Source organism: Ixodes scapularis, unplaced genomic scaffold, assembly GCF_016920785.2.
Source record: "Ixodes scapularis isolate PalLabHiFi unplaced genomic scaffold, ASM1692078v2 PGA_scaffold3__209_contigs__length_174095766, whole genome shotgun sequence".
Lineage (NCBI taxonomy): Eukaryota > Metazoa > Arthropoda > Arachnida > Ixodida > Ixodidae > Ixodes > Ixodes scapularis.
In genome coordinates, this window is record NW_024609868.1 from 38,847,743 (window position 1) to 38,863,639 (window position 15,897).

The following is a 15,897-nucleotide window of genomic DNA, read 5'->3' on the forward strand; positions in this document are numbered from 1 at the left end:
CGAGATTTGGTTGTCGGAGGAAAAGGGATGCTTTCGGCGTTTAAAACGTGTACGTCTTGATAAGATAACCTATACCTAATCTAAAAAGTACCTACATATATGTTGAGTTTATACATAAAGGGGGAAATTCGTAACGCTCCGCGATGAGTCAGACTTTTTTTTACTAAGGTTCTTGAGGTGAAAACGGGTATAGCGTTTTCTCGTCACGAAAATTACAAGCGTGAGCTGGAGTGAGAACTAGGTTCGGTTAGAGCCACTCGATATGGCAGCGTAGCTGGCAGAGTAGCGCCACGCTTTTCCCTGTGCCGCCTCTCACTGCGATTGGTCACACGCGGTACCATAGCAACGAGCTGAGCTGGCTCGGTTTCCGTAGCAGCCGAGTGACGACTCGTCACGTGACCTTTCAAGAGCCGTGACGTCATCGGTAAGATGGCAGCGCTCAGAGCTGGTGGATGCGAGTTTGTTCGGTGCGCGGAGTCGTGATGTGCCGCAGCTTGCCGACGATTTAGTGCTTCTTCTTGCTTTCTGACGTAGGTATAACGTGGAGATCTGAAAGAATGATACTTTATACCCTTTCTGTGCAAGATCGCTCTGAATATTAACACATGTGCGACAGCATCAAGTAATATCGCCTTAGTAGTGCTCGGGTTTCCGGGTGTGTTGCGATATCTATGCTTCGCACGTTGGGCCTTGGGGAATTTGTTTTTGCCTCAGGTGACCGCACGATCACAAACTTTTAGTGAGGAAGCTCCTGCGATGTTTACGTTTTGTACTAATCAACCAGGGAACCTGGGTTCAATCCCCACCCCTGCCCGTTTCGCTCTGGATGCGCATACTACCGGCCTGCGGTTGTGTATCACTACTCCGTGGTGCACGTTAAAGACCTATAGACCCCATGCTAGCGATTATACTGCATTGGCTGAATTGCTCATCTTCAGCGAGTGACTCGTCGCAACTTTGAAATGGCTGACCAACTACACGCTGCATAAATATTCACACAACTCCCAAGTATACAAATCAACAATTTTACGATATGCGCAGCGCAAGTTTGTCTGCTTCTTCTAGTAGGGGTTCTGGTGACGTCAGAACGCCGAGCTCTGATTGGTTCTAAATAAAGAATAGTGGGTAGGCCTTAAGGCAGTTTGCTTTTAGGTCTACCCACTATCCTTCAATCGGAGCCACGCAGATCTCAGCGTTCTGACGTCACCAAAACCTCTGCAAAAAGAAGCAGACGAACTTGCGCTCCACATACCTTTTAGGATAAAATTTTCGCATTTTTCTAGCTTCCTTTGAAAGTCTGAATTTCTGAGAAAAATAGCGAATTGTATACGGCGCGTGTAGGGCCTAGAGGAAATTGTTTCAGCCCTGGGTCACCGAATAATCGCAGTATTGTTTAGCGAGGAAACTCCTGCGATCTTTAACCTATTTTACTAATCGCCAGTTTTACGAATTGGCAGTTCTGAAGATTTTAATATAACTTGCTTTCGTTGCAATAGCTTGCATTTGATCGCAGTGCTTTTTGGTTTGTTTTCCAAGTGAAAAACTGGCGTTTTCTCAAGTGACGTATATGAAATGTCCTGCTATATAACAATGCATCAACACATACTATTAAACTTAAATGCTCAGAGCTGCGTTCATCTTTGTAATTAACAAGTTACATACGTATTTATTTCTTACAAGTGAAATATTTATTTTCTCTAGCTGGGCCCGTTTTGTGCTCCTTTATGTCAGTATTGTATGACGTTATCATTATGTGTGTATGGTTCGAAATATCCTCTTTACAATGCCTACAAAGGCCAAAATGTCGTCAGCCGACCCCATTGGACACGAAAACTGCGTCGCTCGGATGTATGCGCTCGTCAGCAATCAATTCGTCCATGGATATTTGAATTCGAGTTCCTGGCCAATGAGTGTCCCGACAAAACTTTTTTTTTATATAATAATAATAATTTTATTGCAAATGAACATAACGTATGTTAAGTCTGACCTGCCTAAGACACATTGGGCTTGACTGGCAGCGTCTTAAAATCAGTAAAACCATGCCGTTTGCGAAAGGAAACATGTAAATAAAATCCACACAAAAAATCAGAATAACAAAAGCAAACTAGTGAGCACTTTACGATCTAAAATTTCTCAGGGCTTTCTTGAGCTTGTATCTGGTACTTAAATTTAGAATACTAGAAGGTAGTTTGTTCATAAATGCTGGTACATAGTAACTCCGAGCTCTTTTTCCAAATCTTGTCGAACATCGAGGTATCCGGTAACGCCGTTTGGGTCTAGGAATACGAGAAGGTACATATGGAACTTTAAATTGGCTATCCCAAAAATGCCTATGAACAACAGTTTCCATCACTTATCATTACTTGCGAATGCCAAGTTCTACGGTGTGCTTAAAAAGCACGGTGAAAGCTTGGGGTCATCGCACTGGTGCCCTAGCATGTCACGACTGCGTGATTTCACAGTTCTTTTTTGAGTTGAGGATTACAGGTAAGGAAGAAGAAGTTTAAAAATAATTTTGTGGCCCTTTAACAAGGGTATGTGTGCTACACCAGATAAAAATATTGACTTTTTGAATGCCGGTAAACTTCCGAACGACCATTTGGCCTGTCGGCAAGGACACCTCATATCCGGCGTCCGTCTCTTTTGATGGCGTCAACAATTCCCTAGAGACCACCATGCCGTCCTTCTTGGTCGAACCCCGTCGACGTCGCTCCTCACCAGTCGGTGAGAAAATCTCATCTTGAAGGAATGATCGGGTCTTGGAGATGTGTGATGCTGAACATATACTCGCTCACTATGGGGCGGTCGAGCAGCAGTCATGTTCCGAGCCAATCGTCCTGTCGTGGCCGGCGTAATCGGATATAGTTCCATCGGAGCGAAGTCCGAAAGTACTTCGTCCCACGAAGCGGCCGCCATCCCGGCGGCGCCGAAAACCACTCGCCTTGTCCGTGCACGTACGATACCATAGCAGCTCTCGTCGCCCGACAGTCCCCGAGCTACAAATCGTCTCACTTTTCAGAAAAAACAGGCACCGTTCCTCCAGAGGTTCTTGCCGTACCGCGATGCCAAGCGTCTTATACCACTTTTTAATGAACGAATGGAGATATCAACTAGACTACAAAGGTTGCCGCCCGGCGTCGCTAGAAGCACAGTTACCATGGCAACCCCCCAGGCCCAAAATGGAGATCACTATCAGCGCATTTGATGTTGTGCATCTAGATAATTTTGCGTCGTGTCGCTACTCCGGCAGCTACGCTGCCATATTTGAGTGGCTCTATAGGTTCGGTGCGTGTTGTCACGTTCCTTTTCACAAGTAACTAAATACCGTTACTCGTTACTTAATGGAAAAGAAACAGAAATACGCTACTCGTTTCATTCCTTAAAAAGTAACTAAGTTATTACTTTGCTGCCGAGAAAAGTAGCTGGGTACAAGTAACGCGTTAGTTGGAACGCGTTACGCATGCACACACTGCCTTCACCGAGTGATGGGCTTCCCTCCGTAAAAGGAGGTTCTTTGGGCCAACATTCGATTCACATCTGAACGACGGGTGCTTACTTTGAACCTTATAATATATTTTCTTGATTTTTTTCTAGGAATCGTTTAATACCGTCCTAGCTACTCTCGCAGTCCAACATTCGTTCCGACGTCGGTAGAAGTCTCTCTCCAAGCCAATGCGCAATCGGGTCCGTCCCCGACCTCGGCAAACAAGAGGACGCCTTCGTTGCGAAGCGCAAACAATGGATTCGGTGTAGACAGACGGAAGGCCGCTGGCTGGCAGACAATCAAGCTGCCCCCAGGATGGCAGACGGCGGGATTGACGCTTCCCCCTCTGCGTTTACGAGTTGCTCCATAACCTTAAGTTTATTCTTGTACTATGCGTGGTTACAACTATCTTCCCCAGTGCATTTACCTTTTCTTGTTTACAATCTTTAAGGAAGACTATTTCTCTTTTTACATGTTTTGTACATATTGAAAAGCAAAATGACGCACCTATCTAACTGCACCAATGGTCGGAATCGAACCCATGTCTTTACGCTGAACACTCGAGTGATGTGAAGACGAATTCGACAGGTAACCGAGAAGTGAAAGGATCCGGTGGCCACCACTAATGTAAGATTTCCAGCTGTTCCTTTTTTTTTTTCGACGGTTTATTAATATATAAATTTGGACATGCTGTTTGACGCTTCGCTCCTTAAAACGTGGGCAGAAATTCGCCTTAGAAACCCCATTACTTCTAGCGGAATTAGTTTGCTGAGGCATCATCGGTGCCTACTAAGGACTCTACCTTGAAAGATATAAGTAGCGTGGAATCGTTAATACTTAATAAATATCGAATAATTAAACTTGCAACATTCAAAATAATGGCATGTCCTTTTTTACTTAAAACGTACCGGCGTGTTTTTATGGGATCAGTACTGATGCACGTTAAAGTCCTCAGGCTATAGCAGCAGTGCTCCACTGGAAATATTGTTCCTACGGCGTTGAATCAGTATTGTCATATCTCGAGAGAAGACTGCCCTCCTGTTGTAGAATCGTTCACAAAGTCAAAATTTGCTTCGTTTTATAAAACAAAACAACGAAAAGAAGGTAAATAAATATAGAGCCAGAAATTAATAAGAATAGAAAGGTCCTCCAACAACGGCTATAGATCAAAAATATGATTAATACAACAAATTACAGATGTGACACCTTAAATACGTCGTTATATTTAAAAACAAAAACAATCATATTTTTTTTAAAAGAAAAGAAAAAAAGAATGGGCGAGCGAAGTTTTAATTGGCGCTCAAAATGCTCTAACTGCACTGCCACCGAAAAAAAAAAAATGAAAGACGGTTACGGTTCTCTGTAATGCCGAATCAGAGCGCAGCTCTTGAGGAAGAGGAGGGGAGGGTATGCCCCTCCTCCCCCTCCTCCTTTTCTGCCACCTTCCCATTTAGCGGAAATTTTCGCTAAATTTCTCGCTAAATTTAACCGGAACATTTTTCACCTAAACCTAGTGGGGAAATTTTTCCACTGAATTTAGGGGGTAACGTTTTCCGCTAAATTTAGCCTGGAATTTTTTTCCGCTAGATTTAGCGGGGAAATTTTTCCTCTATGTTTAGCGGGGGAATTTTCCCGCTAAATCTAGCGGGGAAATGTTCCGCTCAATTTAGCGGAGAAATTTTCCTGTAATTCAACACGCGGTTGCCCCCGCTTGCATTATTCCCGTAATGCAACGCGCGCAATTACGCAGACGCCGACGACGACGGCGGCTGCGACGCCGCTCAAACCGGAAACGGGCGCCTAAGAGCTGCGCTCTAAAACAACCGGGGCAACTATTTCGAGCTAGCGTGGCTCGAGAGGAGAAAAATATAAAGCTGTCCTGCCACACAAGAAATATAAATTGGAACGTAAATATGGCAAGCAAAATCTAGGACCATTCTGGTGAGGACTAAACCCTCCCCAATCATCATTTACTTTAACCCCCTCTCTCTTTTTCTCTCTTTGTTTCTTGTTTACTTTCTCTCTCTTTCTCTCTCTCTCTCTCAGTACAGGCTTAATTACGTTTTCGCATCACCACTGCGTACATACAGGAAAACAACACGAAGACATAGCTTTTCTTAATAGCACTATAAACGAAACGCACAGCAGTCACACTATAACTACTTAGTTATACAAAAGACAGTCTAAAAACTCTATTCGATTCGTGTTTTTTTTTTTTTTTTTCTTGCTTGATGGTTTCGCGACACTGGTCATACAAAACCTATCTGCAGAGATGTTCACAGATACATGAGGCAAATATGCTTTGAAGATGTCCGATACGTGTCTGCCAGGAGTATTGTCATCTGCGGGGAACACCATTCTTTCTGTTGATGCACGAGCAGTGTGACGGGGGTTTCAATTACGTCGTTGCCTCATAATTGCGTACGTACAAGAAAAAGAAAAAAAAATTCAGTAGAGACACTTAAGAGTGCTTACGTGTAGGAATGCGAAAGCATTCCTACACACACCGCATTCCTACCAACAGCGCGCCACATCTTCGTTTTTTCACACGGCGTTCCGGTGGTGGCATCACGATCCCCCACTGCGCAGGCGCGGCGAACCTCGCCGGCTTCACGACGGCTTCCGCGACGAAGCATCTGCGTTGCTGTGCTTTTCTTTTTGTTTCATTTCTGAGGCGCGTCCACCTTAACCATGACGACGTATTTGTATGGCAATCTTTCGGGAACAACGCCGACACCTTTTCGCGTAATGAGTCAAATAAAGGCTGAACTCTATGGGACGAATATGCTGCGAATAACCGACAAATTTGCTCTGCGCGTGGAATCAACACAGTGGCTGCTACGTCGTGCGCAAAGCGAGCGTGCCGTCGGGCGGCGTTCGCCAGTTATTCGTCACATAATTCGTTCCATGTTTTAAGGCTATCGCCTTAAAACATAAAACAACAACAAAAACACACACACTCACGCGAAGACCTAGCTTTTCTTAGGCGTAGCACTATAAGCGAAACCCACGTCATATGCCTTAACACAAAAGGAGCTCCCGACTTCCTGTTTCGTGAAAGCGTGCACCAACTTCTGGAGGGGACGTGGCGCGCAATTAGCGCCGACTGCCTAATTTCCCCGGCCTCCTCCTCAAGCTTTTTCCTCCGGTCCCACGGGCACCAGAACCTCTCCGTGGTGACGACGGCGTGCACGACGACAACGACGACGACGACGAGACCGGCAAGAAGATGCCGCCTCGCATACCCCAACGGTCGCCCCTGCCGCCGCGGACAAAGTGCAAAGCCCTGTCGGCCCCCCGCGGTTCCAGGCCATCTGACGGTCGCCCGAGCCACGGACTCCCATTTCCTTTGCCGTGTGCGTGTGTGCGCGTGTGTGTGCGAGCGTGCGAGAGTCCCTAGGCTAGACCCAGGACGCGTATACGCGCCATCTCTTATTTACTGGACGGCAGAAGAGCGGCGTCGCCGCACGCTCTTTCCCGTGAAATGTGCAGCATCCGAGACTTTCGAGCTGAGACGAAAACCAAGAAACACACGCACTCATAAAGAAAACAGAGAGATAGGCAGTTTTTTTTTCTTCTCAATTATATGCTGTTTTTTTCTCCCATTTCACTTTACTCTGATGTTTCCGTGTGCGGACCGCGTTTGTGGGTGACATTAGGTACGTACGTGATAGTGAACAGGAACACCGCACCCGCTCTCTCGGGCGCAACAAAAGGTTCTTGCCTTTACGCTGTCCGACTGCCGCGTATATCACTCAGTTAATGGGGCTCATGTCCGGTAGTGGCTGGAAAAGAGTGAAAGCCTTTGTTCGAGTATTTGGACGATACTATACCCGTTTTCACCCCAAGAAAACAGTAAGTTTTGCGCATTGTTCATACGCCGCGCGAAATAGTTCTCGCCAGATTTGGTTGTCGGAGGCACAGGCGATGCTTTTGGCGTTTGAAACGTGTACTCCTTGATAAGATAACGTGTATGCACTCTAAAGTGCTAATAAATATATCTTAAATCTCCACCTAAAGGTGAAAATTAGTAATCATCCGCGAGAACCCGGACTTTTTTTCCAATGCTTCTTGAGGTGAAAACAGGTATAGGGCTGCCTGGCGGCCGGAAAGCACACCATGATACCGGCTTTGGCATATGAGTCGCTTTGATATTAGAGCGGTAGTATCAGTTAAGTTCGGCAACCAGTTCAAATTAAGTGTACGGACGTTCGTTCTACTGTACGCAATGTTTTCATACATAAATTGCATATTCATTGGTTATTGTGGTGTAATACTTTCGAAGCGCTGAGCTGACTGCGGTTTTCGCCCTTTGCGTTCAACGTTGAGGATGGCGCTCGGTGATGCGTTAGAACTGGCAGAAAGCGCTCTTCTTGTTTGACTTGTTTCTTTTGGTAGTTATTAATAATAGCGAAGTAGCGTGATATTCATTAAGAAATGGAACATATACCTAGTTGGGCTATTGATATTTTCGGAAGAGTAGCTTTCATGCAATGTTTTGTTTCAGATTAACTCGGAGCGAAGGAAAAAGTACGCGCGCGTGCTCAACGCTTTGAGAGGGCCTTCGATGCACGCGTGTTCGTGAAGCGAAAGTTTGTTGAAGGTAGGGCAGGGGGCTTGTGCTTGTAGCAGGCACGTAACCAGAATTTTTTTTTTTTTTTTTTTTGTGGGGGGGGGGGGGGGGGGGGCAGCCATGACAAAATGCTGTATGAGGGAGAGGGGGGAGAGGGGGCACCTGCAAAATGGAAGATTTCGGGGGGGGGGGGGGGGGGTGGGCCCATGTCTCCCCCTCCCCCCCCCCTGACTACGTGCCTGGCTTGTAGCGTCGACGTCGCTCGGACTTTTGCTGAAGTGGAGTATAATGCGTTTTGTGTAGCGCCTCTTGTTTTTTGTTTTTCTTTGTGGAGAACATGTCTGCCTTTTGACGTGTGTTTATTTGCTCCTGCATGTTGGAGCCATGTTCTCCTTTGACTCAAGCAACATTGTAGTTTATTGGAAAAGAAAATAATTACTTAGACTTAAGAATAAATAATCTCTGTGAAGAGCATCTCACAACTTAATACCGACACTGTAGATGCTTTGCTCTCGACATCGGCAAGGCTAGAAACATGCCGGTCTAGTTGAAAACTGGCCATTCTGCATACTTAAGTAAAAGGTATTTTTATTTGCAAATATTTCTAATAGTGTGCATCCGTGTACCTGTGCATACGTGGGCGAGTGCATGTGTGTGCGTGTGCGTGCGTGCGCGTGCGTGCGTGTGTGTGTGTGCGTGTGTGTGTGCGCGTTTTAATTTTATAGAACTAAATGATTGAGCCGTTGGCAGCACCCAAGCCGCTGAAAAACAGAACACCTAATAGTCTACTTCTTTTTGGCAATTTTCGAGTATTCTCACTAAACTACGAAAAAACTGAGAACTGGGAGGCTCAGTAACCACTAACCATTGCTATAAGCCTGGCGCGTTCTAATGATACGTTTCTCGGCTCGCGTCGAAAACAAACATGCAAGATGGACAATTAAAAAAAATTACTACACACAGTAGAGCCTCGCTTACCGCTGAAGTGGTGGATTCAACTTATTCGAAAGGTTTCCACTCAAAAGCCTTCAGCGGAAGAAAGCCACCGTAGAGGCCTGCAGCACAATGTATGATGAGCAAACCATCTGCTCATTTAATCAATCATTGGAACGACGAAAGGAAGACGAAGCGCTTCGAACAGGTCTGTGATTTTCTCGGCTCATCTGTTTGTGCTTATTTCTATTTATAATACCGCCAGTTTAGACAACTCTAGCTTCAGCGAACAATTAATAAGGCTTCCTCCGCCTGTCGGAGGGGTGGCTTTCGATCGGCTCGGGGTATAAACCCTGATTTCACTTCGCCATGGCTACCGCAACCCCTTCGCTATCGGCAAGTCAGAAGACTCCAACTGAGCGCTACAGCATGCCTCCTTCAACATGCGGATCCTCTATCGCCGAGCTAGAGAACGAAGCCTCCGTCACTAACCTGGCAGAAGTTAGAGCTCCTGACCACGGACCCCACATATCTCCACCCAACGCTGAAATGTTAACTAGCGACATGGAAATCGCCGACACCGACCAAGGTGAATGGTACGATGCCAAGACATCCAAGAAGCGCAAAAAGAACTCCAGTTCAAGCAAAAGCGGAGACACAGTTACGAACTCGCCTACCACGACAGTTGGCCTGACTGTAATTTTTGTACCAGCGGCTGAAAGCCAGAGGATCGCAGCGATCAGCAGTCTAAAACTATCTGTTGCATTGGAACAGATGTGTCCCGAATGCATCCACGAGATTAGGCCCAACAGCAGATTAAATCTGATCGCAGTGGATACTCGAAATGGCCAGACGACCCGTGCGCTCCTTGCCTGCACTCAGATCTGCGGCTTGAAAGTTCGGGCGTACGAGCCCGTTCCGCGGCATTTCGCAGTAGGAGTGATCAAAGACGTCAACACTTCACTTTCTGATGCCGAAATCGAACAGCATGTGAGATCACCAGAAGGCCGAGTGGCGAGAATTCGACGGCTTGGACAAAGTTCCATAGTAAAGATAGCGTTCAGCGAAGCAGCTTTGCCGAGTTTTGTTTATCTCGGTCACGTTCGCCATCCGGTGACCCCGTTCAAGGAACGCCCAATTCAGTGCCGCAAATGTTGTGGATATGGACATCGCGAAGCCAACTGCAAGCGCCCACCTATCTGCAGTCGCTGTGGAGAAGCCCACGACAGCAACGACACGTGTTCTGGTCAAGAAAAATGCGCGAACTGCAGTCAAGCTCACGCTGCCACGTCCTCTTTCTGCCCAAAATGGCAGAGAGAAAGTGAGACCCGCAGCTACGCACGCAAACACGCAGTTGACTTTCGCGTCGCAAGATCCGCCGTCTCACAAAAGACGGAAACAAAACAAACGGCTGAAATTGAACAACGACCTCTACACTCACAGAACGCAATAAATGAGACATCTAATAAGCAGAACCCAAGCTCCCATGACTATGCTGCAGCTGTAAAGAAGAATCAACAACAGCTCACGAAGGGGGCCCCTCCCTCAAATGTCCGAAAAAGTCAAGTTTCAGAACCCAAGGGAGAAAAGGAAAGGCCGTCAACGTCAGCGGCTGTCACTCCTGATCCAATGCGGAAGACTACTTCCACCTCTGGCGCTCCGCCAATCAAAGGGAATGCATGGGAGAGCTGGATTCCGCTTCTCAAAAAAGCAGCTCGCATGGCCTATAGCCTATTATCTTCTGTCGACGCCCAATGGGCACGAAACATCACATCATTGCTTAATATGATTCTTCCGCTTATGGGAGAATTATAAACGCGGGAAGCACCAAGAAGCCGCATACACGCGTCCGCAATAGGAAATTATTCAACATATCAAGACTATTCACTATCCCCATGAAGAAAGGCAAGCCTACGATCCCCACCAGAGCCCTTTTCAAGGAGCCACGATCGGAGTCATCGCCGATCCAGCTTAATGAAAAAACCAACCTAACCACTGACGTCCTTTTGCCTCTAATCTGTCAAGCTGCAAAAAACATTTTTTTTTATCAGCAAGCAAGACACAGCTTTCAAAGGTATCATGCTCGCACTTTTAACTATGATTGAGCCTACTCTCTGCCTAGGCCCCAGCTGCTAATCTGGACATGCTATCAATAGATAAGATTCGATACCAAGCAACCATTTCCAGTGGAATGCAAGGGGCCTTCGCAGCCGTCTTTCCGACTTTCGCCGATTTGTGTATAAGTACCAATTTCCGGTTATAGCGTTATCAGAATCAAACATTGCCGACAATTTTCGTTTATCTGGTTATGAGGTTTTTCACTCGATACGAGGTAGATCTCCAAGCAGAGTTCTAGTGGCGATTCGTAAAGACCTTACCTACATCTCCCACAGCCTTACTCCTGATGCCACCAACGAGTATGTCGCTTTAACTGTGAAACAAGGTCGCAACATGTTCACCCTAATCGCAGGATACATTCCGCCAAATACGCAGTTTGACTCCCTGCGTATTAGCTCTATTATTAAAAACACCCCCTCTCCACACATCTTAACGGGGGACTTTAATGCCCATCACCCCTTATGGGGAAGTACAAAAACAACCGCCCGAGGTACCTCACTTGTGACACTCACGCATCAGCATGGTCTTTTTACTTTGAATGACGGAAGCCCAACCTTTTTCCGGGGCGCCACAACAAGCAGCTGCTTAGATTTGACATTTGCATGCTCGAGCCTTTCGAATTCTCTTACATGGTTTACAGATATTGAATGCCATAGCAGTGACCATATGCCTACGTACACTCTTCTTAAGGGGTTTACATCCAATACCATATCGTCAACAATCAGACGGACAGATTGGGGCCTTTTCAAAGTTAATCTTGAAAAAGCATGTGATTCATTTAGCAGCGACGGTGATTTCTACCACGGTATCGGAGAACTTGTGAAACAACACACAAAGACATACAAACTACCCCGAAGGTTTGTTACCATTGACGCGGAATACGAACGTCTTCGTGCGCTTCGCAGGAGGTACGAAAGAAAGGCAAGAAAAACACATGATCCTGAAGATATTCGTAAAGTAAGACGCCAACAAAAACGCATAAAACGCCATCTAGATAAACTAGCCCAACGTCATTGGAGGGATCATTGCGCAACATTAGATCCTCGTAAGCCTCTTTCTAGAATATACAGTCTTGCTCGTGGTCTAAGGACGACACCACAACAGCGTCAACCTTTTCGTGCACTAGCCCTCCGACTAGACCTTTCGGAACTAGCTGTGGCTGAAGAGTACTGTAAAAAGCTCACGGAAAACGTCGGAAATTCGACCATTTCAGTTGTTAAATCCAACAATCCATTCCGAGCGTGTCCATACATGGACACACCGTTCGATATACGGGAACTAGACGAGGCCCTTTCTGGACTACGTTTCACAACCTCTCCCGGTCCCGACGGTATAACTTACGCGGCCTTATTTCACCTGGGTACAATAGGCAAAGTGAGGCTCTTGAAACTGTATAACACATCGTGGGAAACGGGCCAGGTGCCCCGGGATTGGAAAACGTCGCGCATTATACCCATCCTTAAGCAAGGTAAATCCCCCCTAGACCTTTCATCGTTCCGTCCAGTTGCTTTGTCCTCTTGTGTTGGAAAAATCATGGAAAGGATGATACATACCTGACTTGAATGGTACCTAGAGCAATATGACATATACCCCGAAGTTATGGCAGGTTTCCGACGCGGACGCAACTCTCTTGATAATATCATTGACCTCACAACTAGCGTCGAAAAACAAAAGAAATCCCGAAGAATCACCACTGCAGTGTTTCTCGATATTAAGGGCGCTTTTGACTCTGTAAGCCACAAGGCTATCCGCAACGCACTCTGCTACGCCGGGATAGGAGGACGTCTGTATGCGTGGATTTTAGACTATCTTGAAAACAGAACAGTTCATATGGTGACGACAGAAGGGAAAACAGCTGGGTATATTGTTGCTTGTGGCGTGCCACAGGGTGGTGTTCTCAGTCCCACACTTTTCAATATCACCCTCATAGGACTTGTAAACAAACTTCCTCGAAACGTCAGAATAACTCTTTACGCGGATGATATCTGCATATGGACCTCATCAATCACGCAGCGATTTAATGTGATTCGCTTACAGAAAGCACTTGAGACAATTTCAAATTACTTAAAATGCCGTGGACTATCGCTATGCCCATCAAAATCCGCAGCTATAGCTTTTACACGAAAAAGTACGCTTAGGCATCAGCTCACTATTGATGCTCACCCTATATCATATGTCCAAACTCACAGATTTCTTGGTCTTATCCTAGACAAAGGTTTAACATGGACACCACAGGTTAGGCAACTGAAAAGAAAGCTTATTAGCATTACCCAGCTCTTACGATTCATAAGTGGAACTACGTGGGGTGCATCTGTAGCTTCACTTATCCAACTATATAACGCCCTTTTTGTCGGCATTATGCGATACAGTCTGCCAGTACTTCATGGGATGTGCCGCACAAATATAAGAGCGCTTGAGAGTATGCAGGCTCAAGCCTTACGTGCCTGTCTAGGGCTCCCAAAATGTACTTCCAATGTTGGAACTGTAGCTGAAGCAGGAGCTATTCCCGTAGGTGTCCTTAGACTGCAAGAGACCCTTAGAACACACCTTCGTCATCTTACCAGACATAAAGATCACTATCTTGCAGATATAGCAGATAGCAGAAGTGCATCTGGATTTGCTCAAGTTATTATTTCTGGCAGCTTAGACACTCCTCGAGATTTCGAACCAGCAAAGTTCTCTTCATCGCCTCCATGGACCTATCCAATAATTAATATAAAGACACATATTCCAGGGCTACATTCCAAAAAACACATTCCGCTAACCGTATTGAGGCAACACTCTTTGGAAATAATTAGTGTTCATCACCGTTCGCGAACACATGTCTATACCGACGGGTCCTGCACTGACGAAAGCTCCAGTTACAGCTTCGTAATACCATCAATCAATGAGAGACTTCATGGAAAATTGGGTCACACGACATCATCAACAGCAGCAGAATTAGTAGCGATTCGAGAAGCACTTCGCTTCATTTCTGCATGCGACTCACGAGATTGGTCAATTTTTACCGATTCTAGGGCAGCTCTTCAGAGCCTCAAATCCACTAAAAACAAGAACATCAACGCACAGCTCGTTCATCAAATTTTGAAACTGCACCAGGAGGCTATCGAAAATGGGCATAGTCTGATTCTACAATGGATTCCAAGCCACTGTGGTATCCAAGGCAATGAAAGTGCTGATTTAGCTGCCAAAGATGCTCACCGACGTAATTCTGGTTTAAAAGTCCCCTTTTCTCGAACAGATGCTAGGGCAAGAATCAACTGTGTTGCTAAAACTATGATAAGTTCCCTCTGGGCAAATCCATTTTATTATTACAGACACCTGCACAGCATTGACCCCTTCCTTGTCTTTCGTTCACCCCGCGGCCTTAAACGCCGGACTGAAACTACGCTCCACCGAATACGACTCAACGTAGCTTCAACGGGATTCTATCTCAACCTCACCGGCCAGCTAGACTCTCCTCTCTGTGAGAACTGTGCCGTCACAGACACACTCGAACATGTCCTGTGCCAGTGTAGCCTATACACAAGTCAACGAAATGAACTGGCAAACTCTCTCCATCTTCCCAACGGAGAACCACTTTCCCTGACTCACCTGCTCGGACCATGGGACTCCGCATCGGAAAGGGTCAAATCAACGACCTCCTTCATCCGCTTTCTTAAGAAAACAAAACTGGACCGAATACTCTAAACCCAGAACATACTTTTACATGAACAAACAATAACGGACAGATTTTTCTTTTCCTTTATGCATATGTATGTATATGCATGTGTGTATGTATGTATATATATGTATATATATGCACATAGGTGTGTGTGTGTATGCATGTGTGTATGTATATACATGTATATATGTGCATAGATGAATGTATATAAGTATGTATATATGTGTACATACCTTTTTTATATTTTTTTCCTTTTTTTTTCTTCTCTCTCTCTCTCTCTATATAATCTATACTTCCCCTCTTTCCCTCCCCTAAGTGTGAAGTAGCCATCCTGCCAATCTTCGCGGGATAACCTCTTCTCCTTTCCACTAAACCAATTTCTCTCTCTCTCTGTCTCATTGGAACGACCAAATATTAACCAATAAATCAATCAACCAATAAATTAAATAACCAAACATGGATCAATTAATCAATAAAACACCTACTTATGAGTCTATAATGTAATCAACCAATTAGTTACGTAATTAATCGCTTAATCGATTCATCAATGACCCAATCACTTTGCTTTCAAGGTAAATTAGCTCTCCTTGACTGGTCCGCTGGTACAAGAGGCAAGTCGGCCGTCGAGGTACCAACAGCAAAGGTTTACCCAAGTTAGGCGAGAGGGCTTTGCGTCACACCTTCAGAACAAGGCATTCAGTTCACAAGGAGCAGCGCAAAACAAAGCCTTTTCTTGGCATGCCAAACCTTTTGTTTTGAACAACACGACGCAAGTTTCTTTGTGTCTCTCAATAAATAGCCGTGTTTATCGAGGTGCCTCGAAGTATCAATTTAACCAATACAATCCATTTCCCGTTTCATTACACAGTGCGCATCACCTGCCCCGTTTACACATATTCTCTTTGGATTGTTTCACTTTAGGACGCCTGTTTCTCCTTCTTTCAAAAACTGCTTTTCACTCAGGAATGAGAAGTGATGCGAGGCTCAAACGGTTTTCTCGCTTGTGATGATACAGCTTAAAATTTGCCCTTGCCCTCTACCTCGAAAAATACCAAAGCCGATGCCATGCGCTTTGTTGTGGTTTTGTGAACACCCCTGCTACCGGTTGTGTATTCGGTTTAGGTT

At 45.6% G+C, this 15,897-nt stretch overlaps 2 protein-coding genes across 2 annotated transcripts in view; both read left to right on the forward strand.

Moving 5' to 3' along the window:
- The window catches only part of LOC120849777 (uncharacterized protein K02A2.6-like), a 53,737-nt gene extending 40,036 nt beyond the window's left edge, over positions 1-13,701 (forward strand). The window contains exon 6 of the mRNA XM_042292705.1: positions 13,621-13,701. Coding sequence (XP_042148639.1) covers positions 13,621-13,701 — 81 coding nt within the window. The remainder of the gene's footprint in view (positions 1-13,620) is intronic.
- Positions 13,702-14,255: 554 nt separating this feature from the next.
- Positions 14,256-14,798, forward strand: LOC121837390 (the record flags this gene model as incomplete). Its single annotated transcript, XM_042293007.1, has 1 exon — positions 14,256-14,798. A coding segment is annotated over one exon (543 nt), but the record flags the coding sequence as incomplete, so codon positions are not given.
- Between the last annotated feature and the right edge of the window lie 1,099 nt (positions 14,799-15,897).